The 11454-nt window shown below is 30.2% G+C and overlaps 1 protein-coding gene across 1 annotated transcript; it reads left to right on the top strand.

Moving 5' to 3' along the window:
- The first annotated feature begins 8762 nt into the window (after nt 1-8762).
- Nucleotides 8763-10724, top strand: LOC106436687 (GDSL esterase/lipase ESM1). The gene is made up of 5 exons (XM_013877638.3): nt 8763-9085; nt 9199-9317; nt 9534-9734; nt 9812-10067; nt 10225-10724. Exons 1-5 carry the CDS (start codon nt 8824-8826, stop codon nt 10548-10550), a joined length of 1164 nt encoding a protein of 387 aa, XP_013733092.1. The 5' UTR covers nt 8763-8823; the 3' UTR covers nt 10551-10724.
- Nucleotides 10725-11454: the final 730 nt, after the last annotated feature.

Below are 11454 nucleotides of genomic sequence, written 5' to 3'. Positions count from 1 at the left end.
AAAATGGTGCTTTGCATTCGAACGAACCATTTTCAAATATATGAACACATTGTTCACATTTCAAGATTATTCTAAACGATGCTACATAAAGGATTGTTTAAAAGAATAAAAAGACACAATGCAATATAAAAAATGAAACCCACTAATGATTTCCTAAAATGCCAATTTTCTTAATAATTGCCTTCAACGTAGTGTACGCACCAAGAAATACGACATTAGCGTCGAGTTTCCATAACTTCAATTGCGTGAATATGGACAATCAGAAGGTAATATGTAATTACATGGTATATTGACTGAGATTTCAAATTGATTCAAATTATAAGAGAAATATAGCATCGATTCTCTTAATAAACGGGATATTATTAGTTGCAAACAAAATTTTGGCAATGTATTGAAAACAAACCCCATATAGTTTCCTAATTTGTTATGTCTAATTATCAAATGATTACCGAAAACCCTCCTAAATTAAAATTGCGTATATTGGCTAATATAACGCAAATCTTTGTCCGCTTAGTACTATATATATACGACAGAAATCACAACTATCTCAAGCAAAAAAGAACCAACATCCTAAAATCACATCACTAAGAAAACCGATCGGGCCAACTGGTATGTTAAGGGAGTGTTTTATGTTTCTATACATAAAGCGAAATACGAACATGATTCAGTGAAAATGTGTTATTATGTTTTATTAATCTACTGATGTTGAAATGTTTTGGTAATTTGGGTAAGATGTCTATGTAGTTTTGGTTAGCGTAAGGGGTGTTGAATTAATTGAAAATGAGTGTTCTGGCAATAGCAATGTTTAGAAGAACCAGAAAATGTAGTTGTCTCTAATAGATATCGAGTTTTGTTCTTTCATAAATTTTAGAAAAGTCACGTACTTTTTTTATCAAAGAAAAGTCTGCGTACTATTGCCAAAGAAAACCAAGAAAACATAGTTTTTAGTTTTTGTTAAGAAGTAGATTGTTATTTTAAATGGGATTCTCTAAATTCGGGAGAATCTATTTTGAAAAAAATCTCTATTGGTAAAAAAAATAGCTTTTATAAAATAAAAAACCATAAACTATTTAAAAAACGGTGAACAATCAACCTCTTAATTATTCTGAAATATGGTAATACATCCAAATGCATTATGATATACATAATCTAAATCATGTAATTTACACATTTTAATAACCATCTCATCCCGTGCAGAGCACGGGTCACTACCTAGTATTTAAATAATTAACATATGGAGGTATAGTATTACAACATTAAATTAGATATATTTAATTTATACTATATATAAATCCAATGAATCATCTATTGTTTAAATTTAATTATTGATAGCCCAATAAAAATTTATGGCAAGTCCAAAATTTAAATGATAAGATTAGAGATTAAACGTAACATGACTTTCTAAGAATATGTCCATTAGGTCCTTTTTTTTAAAAAAAATCACGCATGAATCGAAATTGTGACTTTTGTTTTAATATATAAGATGAGTCATTCTTGCATGTGCATAATTATGACATCTTACATATCGTACTTCTATATATTGATCATAAAGTTTCGCTACGTGAGTGTAGCTGCTTTGATGTTGAGAACTATTTATTTTTGATAACTATTTTAAGTTTCCTTGATATTGAGAACTATCTATGAACGAGTCTCTATTTAAGAATTAATTCTTTATTTTTTTAGTTAAAAACTAAGAGACAATTTTTTATATTCCGCTAATAACTCCACCATAAGAATCTCCGTGAATCATGCTCTTATGTTTTTAAAATAAAACTTTTATAAGTTGCCTGATGAAGCAACTTTTACGTTGACTGATGAAGCAACTTTTGTTTTTCCATTATTTGTGGAGAAAAAGAGAAAAGAAAAGAGTAGCCAAGAAAATTATGCGTGGAGTACAATTGGCCACCAAATTATGTGGTCCAATAAAATTTAAAGCAACATTTAATAAGTTGTCTTCCCATTTGCCCCCAACCACTCGCCCGAGACCAGCTAATAAAAATCAACACAATTTATATCCGGAACTTACTGTAGAATCCCTCATTGATTCTACATCGCGTACTTGGAATTTAGAGGTAATTCGTGCGTTGGTGGATCCTCAGGATGCAAAACTTATAGAAAGTATACCACTGGGCAGGACTCAACGGGTAGATAGAGATGGATGGCACTTTACAAAAAATGGAAAATTTTCGGTTAAATCAGGATATCAGGTAGAACGTATCTACCCAGATAGAGATAGACCACCGTTACTGATTGGTCCTACAGTGGATGTTTTAAAGGCTCACTGCTGGAAAATACGGTGCCCACCGAAATTAAAACATTTTCTATGGCAATTAATGACAGGATGCATTGCAGTGCGGAAGAATTTACAAGCAAGGGGGATTAAAGGAGATATATGTTGTGTAAGATGTGGAGCTGTGGAGGAATCGATAAATCATGTTTTTTTTGAATGTCCGCCAGCTCTTCAGGTTTGGGCTCTTTCGAAGATACCATCAAATCCAACTATTTTTCCAACAAATTCCCTCTTTACAAACATGGATTATCTATTCTGGAGAATTCTCCCGTCGATGGAAGATCATCAGTTTGCATGGATACTTTGGTACATTTGGAAAGCTAGGAATAATAAAGTTTTTAGTAATTTGGATATGGACCCTATGGATACGCTTAAACTGGCTGAAACAGAATCGATACTGTGGGCGGAAGCACAAATAGCAATCGATCAGAGGATGATAACATCAATAATAGATCCGATATTACCGTCGATACCAGGTAGATGGTGTTTTACAGATGGCTCATGGAAAGAGGGTGTTAGTTTCTCAGGACAAGGTTGGCTTAGTACTTTGGAAGGGTTTGATGGTTTGTTGGGGGCGAGAAATGTCAGGGCTAGTCTTTCGCCTCTTCATGCGGAAATAGAAGCGTTACTCTGGGCAATGGAATGCATGAGGAATTTACGTCAATTTCAGGTTACGTTTGCAACGGATTGTTCTCAATTGGTGAAGATGGTTTCGGAACCAGAAGAATGGCCAGCTTTTGCAAATTATTTAGAAGACATCACGATCCTGAAGGAGAGCTTCATAAGAGCAGACATTATCTATGTACCACGGACACAAAATTCAAAGGCGGATAGTCTGGCACGCAGTGCTAGGAAGCAATCGTCTTTTGTCGTTCACATGGATTCGGCTCACCCGGTTTGGTTCACAGAGTCAACATGAGTCTGTAATGCTGATGACAAAAAAAAAAAAAAAAAAAAAAAACAAACATGTTTATACTTCTCATAAAAAAATAAAAATGAACAGTTTTATTGACGAATAGTCACAGAAGGCTGATGAAAAATGTTAATCAATTATTATCCAGAAGAAACTTTAGAATTTCACACTGATCGAAACTGTGTGTGAAAGATATTTGGACAAATCTCCGAAATAACACATTTCTAAATTTATGTCACAAAAATAGTTTTCATGAACTAAAATGACCAAAATAGCATTTTATCTTTTGAAAAATTTAAATTTTTTTATTTTTCAAAATTTGAAATCTTATCCCAAAACCCCACTTCCCAATTCTAAATCCTAAAACGTAAACTCTAAAACCTAAACTCTAAACCCTAAACTCTAAACCCTAAATCCTAAACCCTAAACCCTAAATCCTAAACTCCACCCCTTAACTCTAAACCCTAAACTCTAAATCCCACCCCTAAACTCTAAACCCTAAATTCTAAACTCTAAACCCTAAATCCTAAACTCCACCCCTTAACTCTAAACCCTAAACCCTAAACTCCACCTCTAAACCCTAAATCCTAAACCCCACCCCTTAACTCTAAATCCTAATGTCTAAATTAATTTACCATTGGGGTATAAGTGTATATTTATCTCTTTTGATAAAACATTAAGTGCTATTTTGGTCATTTTTATTCTTAGAGACTATATTTGTGACAAAAACTTTTTTATTGCTATCATAGTCATTTTCTCAAGATATTTTGAACAATTTTGAAAGCAGAAACAATTTTCTCTTTATTTTTTTTTCTAAAAGAAACTGCAGTTAACAAGTGATGATAATTTGATAACATTTTGCATCAATTTTGAAGTCTTTCTAAACATAAAGCTTTTGTTGTTAGGAATATGCTTGGTTCTATAAACTAAAATGTTAACTTACAATTCTCTAAAACACCACAAAATTTTGGTTGAAATGCTTGACTCTTACAAAAACATGACATCCCTTATATATTAAAAGAGAAGCATCGTAATAAATGCATTCACAATATAACATACACGTGACAGCCTCATAATGATTTGACAGTAAATATGCTAATGTGTTCACACTATATTCATAAATGTGTTTACACTATGTACTTTGTATTTTTTTAATATAAACTCACATACATGGTTCCAATAAAACTCTGGATTTTTCGGTTCAAATAAAAATAGATAACGAATCAAAAGCCAAACTATATATATATATTATTTTTATTGTTTACGGATAAAGTTGAGCAAAATATTCATAAATTTTGATTCGATTCGTTATCCATTTTGATTTGAACCAAAAAATCTGGATATCCGTAACTCTACGAAACAAACCAAATACTAAAATACAATATCCAAAAAAGAAGCAAATAACAAATACCAATATTTTTAGGAACATATATCTAATTCGATCTGCTATATGCACATATATATATACATATATGTAAAGAATTATATATATATATGTTATATATATTATACTTTATATCAGTTTTACAATATTTTTATGAATTAAGTTTATTATATTAGGTACTAGAAATTAAAAGGTTAAATAATGTTTTATTTTTGTAATAAAATGTTATTATTAAAATTTTCAATTATTTTTAAAATTTTATTCTATTTACGGATCAAATCGGATATTATGTAAGATTCTAAAACATTTCGGATATCTAAGTCACCGAATATCTAGGTGGCTAAAGATCGAATCGACACGAATGCTTCCAAATATCCAGATATTCGATCTGTGTCCACCCCTATTTATGGATACAATTTTATTTTCTTTATGTGTAAAAAATGACTAATGTCAAGGTCTTTTTTATTTTAAATTAATTTTAATTTTATCTTTCATGTATTATTTTGAACCAAAATGTTATTTAATATTAATTAACAATATATTTATATATTTGTCAACTATTTTTATATACTTTTTGCATACACATACATGTGCACCTTGATGTGAGCACCTTGTAACTAAGTATTCACCAAAACTGAAGTATCTAATTTTTTTGAAAGTTGAAATATTTTTTCTTAATGCTTCTTTCACTACCCGACCAAATTGTAGTGAAATACTAATTTTTTTTTCTTTTTCTTAAACTATTATCTATATAGAAACTATAATATTAAACTATTGGTTCGACAAGATAACTATCTAAAATTCATAACATCAAAATAAATAAATAATATTAATTTTTGGTTTTTACCAGAAAAAACCAAAAAATCAAACATTTTAACCGAATAAACTAAAATGAGTATTAATTTAAAATAATAGTTATATTTTACAAGATTAAAAACCAAAAAAAAAAACTTAAAACCGAACCAATATCCAGATTAAACAGATTTAATGTCTTTTTATTAAGTTCGTAAAGACTGGCACCCTCTTAAGTTAATCGAAGGGTCCTGTTTGGACTACTAGAAAAAGGAAACACTATAGGTATGAATGGTGACCAATGAACGACGAGAAATAATGCATTCCCTGACGTTCATATTAAAAATTACCATTCATAAAGAATAATAATTTCTCGTTCCTTCTCATTTTTTTTTGTAGAGAATTAAAGAACAAAATTATTCCTTGTTAAATTTGAGAATGAACAATCATCCCATTTCATTCCCTCTATTTTATTCCCGTACATTCATTTTCTATTCGTTCCTCTTGTTTTTCGGATGGTCACCGGTCATACCCATAGTTTTTGCTAAGCATATATGTTTTTAGGTGCTTTGATTTTGGGATGTTATCCCCTATATATTATTTGAGAAGCATTACAACTTCTTTTTGTAGCCACATGTCATCACTAGAATGATTCTTAGAATCATTAGAGAAATATGTAGGTCCATCTAATTATATAATAAGATTTTTATTAAACTAACAATAAATTCATCATTAATGTAATTTATTATTTCCTTAAATAAAATTTACGGAATTGCCTAATGTGATTAAAGTATATATGGCAATTAATGATTTTGAATAATAAAAATTTGATAAAAAATAGTGCATCTTCTATCATATTTGTTTAATTTTAAGTTATTAAATAAATTAAACAACCACAATAACCATATAATAAAAAATTTAGATTTTTATGTATATGTTATATTTTGAATTTTTACAAACGGCTATAAATTACTAAAACTGTTAAAAGTCTCACATTCAAATTTTATGATTCATGGTTTAAAATTTTTGTTATGACAAAATACAAATGATTACAAAAATTATATAAGTAAAAAGTCTAATTTAATTAATTATTAAGATTAATATATATATATATATCATTTTAAATTAAACTATAAACCATATAAAATACAATATTTTAGTTTCAAAATTTACTTTGAACAATTTTTTTGATAAAAGTTTTGAACGATCATTGACAACTTATTTTTTTTAAATTATAAATTATTAAAAATATTAATCCCACAATCAAAATTTTGTTATTAGTAATTTAAATTTTTTTCTATAAAAGTTACAAATGATCAAATAAACTATATGAGTAGAAATCATCATTTAATAGACATTAATATTAAAAATATATTAAAATATATTATCTATGTTAGTATCATTTAAATTTAATAACATATCCTATCAAATAAAAAAAAATATTTTTTGGATTAATAAAATTGATTTATATGTTTGCACCAATTTAATTATATTTTTAATAGTTACTAACTTTTAATTATTTAATATATATTTATTATTTCATAATATGTAAAAATATTTAATACATAAAATAATTTATATATATAATGTTGATCCCGCGCAAGGCGCGAATCTTAACCTAGTACACTTATGAATTCCCAAAACAACGGAAAGAACAATTAGGGTTAGGTTTTAGCGTAGCGATTAGTATTTATTATTCAGAAATTTAGAGTTTTTTTTGTCAAAAGAACTTTAGAGTTTAAAAAGTTCAGGTTTAAACATAAATATTCTTTTCTAAAAATATTTATTTATACTAAATATATTATTTTAATGATTTAATTAATTTTATTGTTTAGTGAATGTTTTATGACTTTTTTTTAATCTTGTATGCTATTTTGCGATAATACTTTTGCTATTAAAGAATTTGCCCACAGTTTTAACCCTATAAAATGTTTCAATGCTAGGAAAATCTCAAATCACAAGAGGAAGAGGACTTGGTTGAACTCTAGTAATATATATTGTCCGGTTCAAGAATGATGATAAGAATTTTATACAATACAAAATCTCGAGCATTCAATATTTCTGATCCAAACATTAACATTCAGTGAATAATTTAATCTTTTCTTTTTTATTTTGTAGATTAGATAATTTATTTTGACTTTTCCCATAAAATAAAATCTTACAAGATAAGATTATTTTTATTTTTGGAATGTTATAACAAATATTATAAATCGAGAGATTTTGGTAAAAGTGTGTCCACAAGTATACTTTGGTTTTATTTTACCAAAAAGTATTTTGATTTTAGGTCTCAATTTTATGTTTTCTTGTGCATTAATCTCCGTTGTTATGGGAATTCATGGCAATTATATGGGTGTTGCAGTTGGAAGGTCCGAATCACAAAACTAATGGGATCTATAATCCAACGAGATGAGATGTTCGATGAAAATTAGATATCCTAAAAGGTTTGAGCGCTTACAAAAATCTCAAAATCACAAGAGGAAAAGGAATTGGTATGGGCCCTTATAAATGTACATTTGCCTGGTTCAAGAATGATAAGAAATGTTAAAAAAAAAAAGAAAAGAATGATGATGATAAGAATTTTATACAAATAAAAAATTTCGACCATTTCTGATCCTAACATTAGCATGCAATGTAGTTTTACTATTTTATTTTAAAATTTTGTAGATTAGTAAACATTTTATTTATTTTTCACTTCTGGCCAAACTAGAAAAGATAAGATAAGATAAGATATATTATTATTTATTTCTTGCAAATTATATATTTTAATAATATTGGGATTGTCAAATTCCATGTCCAATTCTATATTATCCGATTAGTACATATTGTCCATTTTGGGTCTAATTGGCAAGCCCGCATGAATTTACTTTTGTTTTCATTTCCAAAAAGTCTCGTACTATTAGAGTTGAACATTTCTTTATATATTAGATACTCTTTGTCTAATTCTCCAATGTGAGACTTAGTTTGTTATCTCACATTCTCTCCCTCAAACTAAGGATCACATTCATCTCGTGTTCCACAACTGGCTTCCAGAATCTTTTGACTTGATCTCTGCTACACACCTCTCATTCCTAATTCATAGGATACCATTCATCTCTCGAAGGGTATATTGGTTTTTTGCAGATTTCTCGTCAACCGCTCTGATACCCATTGTTGGGATTGTTAAAGCTATGTCCAACTCTATATTATCCGATTAGTACGATATTGTCCACTTTGGACCTAATTGGCAAGCCCGCATGGATTTACTTTTGGTTTTCTTCCCAAAAGGTCTCGTACTATTAGAGTTGAACATTTTTTTATATATTAGACACTCTTTGTCTAATTGTCCAATGTGTAACTTAGTTTGTTATCTCACAGATAATATTTTGGCAATATAAATAGACCCACGGACTATGAAGTTCACCACCACCACTTCCCTCTCTAGCTCGAATACCTAATATATTGGAGATGGCAGGCAAGTTTAGTTTTGTGAGTGTCATGGGAGCACTATTGGTGTTAACCATATTCCATGATCCGATCATCGTCGACGCCGGCCAAGGTGTTCCGGAGGTAGCATTGTTCACTTTTGGAGACTCTTACTACGACGCTGGAAACAAGGCGTTTCTAAGCAAAAACAAAAACCCTCCACAGACCCTGTGGCCTTACGGCAAGTCCCGCGACGACCCCAACGGCAAGTTTTCAGACGGCTACATTGTCCCCGACTTTATCGGTACGTTCTTTATTAATACTCTTAAGATGATTTGTTTTAATATCCGCGTATATAACGATATAAACATGCTAAATTTGTTTTATTTTATTTTTAAAATCATGGTGATTATATAGCTGAATTCATGTCCATTCCAAACGGAATCCCGCCGGCGCTTAAACCTGGTGCTAATCTTTCACGTGGAGCTAGCTTTGCCGTCGCCGACGCTTCTATTCTTGGGGCTCCGGCGGAATCTGTAAGTTCGCTTTCACTAAAAATACACTAATTTGGATTTATTTATATATAAGAGATATATAATATACCTTTTAGGTTTTGTCTTTTTTTGTTTTTATATAACATCTGAAGTATGCAGCTTTAGTTTTTAATAATGTCGAAAATATATGTTGTATTTGTTAAGAGCTAATTGAAAAGAAAAGTTGCATTCGATTTATATATTGTTAATTATATCCAGATGACACTGAATCAACAAGTGAACAAGTTCAGAAGTATGATATCAACATGGTCCGACGACTACATCGAGAAATCATTGTTCATGATATACATCGGTACGGAAGATTATTTGAACTTCACCAAGACCAATCCCACTGCTACTGCTTCTGCTCAACAAGCTTTTGTCACCTCCGTCACGAACAAACTAAAAACCGATATCGGCGTAAGTTGTCTATACAAACAAATTTATATGCGGTGCTATATATCTCACTATATAGTATACGTTAATTTATTTTACAGTTGTTATACTCCTTGGGAGCTAGTAAATTCGCAGTTCCAATGCTAGCACCATTGGGTTGCTTACCGATCGTGAGACAAGAATACAAAACCGGCAACGACTGTTACGAGCCACTCAACGATTTGGCCAAACAACACAACGAGAAGATCGGTCCGATATTGAACGAGTATGCTAAAAAACCCAACGGCGGTTTTCAGTTCACCGTCTTAGATTTCTACAATGCTGTTATCCGTCGGACAACAAGGAGTTATAACTACCGTAAGTCAACACCACTAATAGTAATTGTTGTAGACATTGTTTAATACATTTGAGAAAATTGCAGGTATTTTGTTATTATTAAAAGAAACGATAAGAGATAGCAAACTATACATAAACCGTACGTGAAGATATAATGAACTTCAATGATTCTCTATAGGGTTTTATGTGGCCAACTCATCTTGCTGCGGGGTAGGGACTCACAATGCGTATGGTTGTGGAATGGCTAACGTGCACTCGAAGCTATGTGAGTACCAAAGATCTTACTTCTTCTTTGACGGACGTCACAACACTGAGAAAGCTCAGGAGGAAATAGCTCATCTTCTCTATGGAGCCAATACAAACGTGATCCACCCGATGACCGTACGTGAGCTAATCGTTTTTCCGGCTAAGGAGAACATGCGTGAGTTGTGGGAACCCAACAAGCCGTCTATTCGTCGTCGACGGTCATCTCGTGATTACCTCGATTTATCAGCTTATTATTAGCTGGATGACATTGAGCTGAACCAATCAATCTTATGTGTGCGCCTACAACTATTGTATCCTGTATCGCGTAGTAGTTATGTTTGTGTTGTCGAATAAATTGCGTGGTCCATATTATGTTTCGTAATCTATGGAAATTATAAGAACGTTCAAATTATAATGGAAGGGTATTGAATCCGCTATATATTAAAATAAAAACATTGTCATGCTTTCAAGCTACATTGGATACGTGGCAGTCTCACATTGATTTCAATTTGAGTATGCTAAAGTGTCGGTTTCACAATCATTTAACAATTAATGCGTTCACATGCTATTTTTTTTTCTTAATTCTACCGCATATAATTTAATGTGTTCATACTAATTTTTTTTAATCAGCTCATTTTTAGTTCTTGCATTTTTAACATTTGTATTAGTAAACTGAAGTTCTCTCCATACAACTACTTAATAATATCATTTTGAAAAAAATTCACAAATACATATAAACATATATTTAATACATTATACAACACACAATACTACAATCTTTATATCTTTATATATAAAATAGACTTTTCTCTCTTCTTATGACATGTGGAAGAGGGGTTTGTTGACATGTGTCCACTTTTTTGTCTTTTTACATTTTAGATCCTTCTTCTTTTAGATTATTGCAATTTGGTTCACTATTTTCTAATTATACACTATATAATCCTTCTCACACTAACCATCATCATTTGAAGTTTGATAATCTATTTTAATCTATTTTATTGTTCAAAAAATTACAAAAAGAATAACGAAATAAGTAAAAAAATATAAATGTATTTTAAATATTTAATTTATTCACAGCTAAAAATAGCATAAACTTTCGCGATTTTATTATTTTTTACTATTTTCTATTATTTCATTTACAACTATATATTTATCTTAATAT

Source organism: Brassica napus, chromosome C5 (genome assembly GCF_020379485.1).
Source record: "Brassica napus cultivar Da-Ae chromosome C5, Da-Ae, whole genome shotgun sequence".
In the NCBI taxonomy this organism is placed as follows: Eukaryota; Viridiplantae; Streptophyta; class Magnoliopsida; order Brassicales; family Brassicaceae; genus Brassica; species Brassica napus.
The sequence above is the reverse complement of the archived record's forward strand: the minus strand, read 5'-3'. Positions and strand labels throughout refer to the sequence as shown.

Coding starts and splice junctions, on each gene's coding strand:
- LOC106436687 (XM_013877638.3), top strand. CDS start 8,824: ATGGCAGGCAAGTTTAGTTTTGTGAGTGTCATGGGAGCACTATTGGTG. Junction 9,086..9,198: donor CATTGTCCCCGACTTTATCG/GTACGTTCTTTA, acceptor GTGATTATATAG/CTGAATTCATGTCCATTCCA. Junction 9,318..9,533: donor TTGGGGCTCCGGCGGAATCT/GTAAGTTCGCTT, acceptor AATTATATCCAG/ATGACACTGAATCAACAAGT.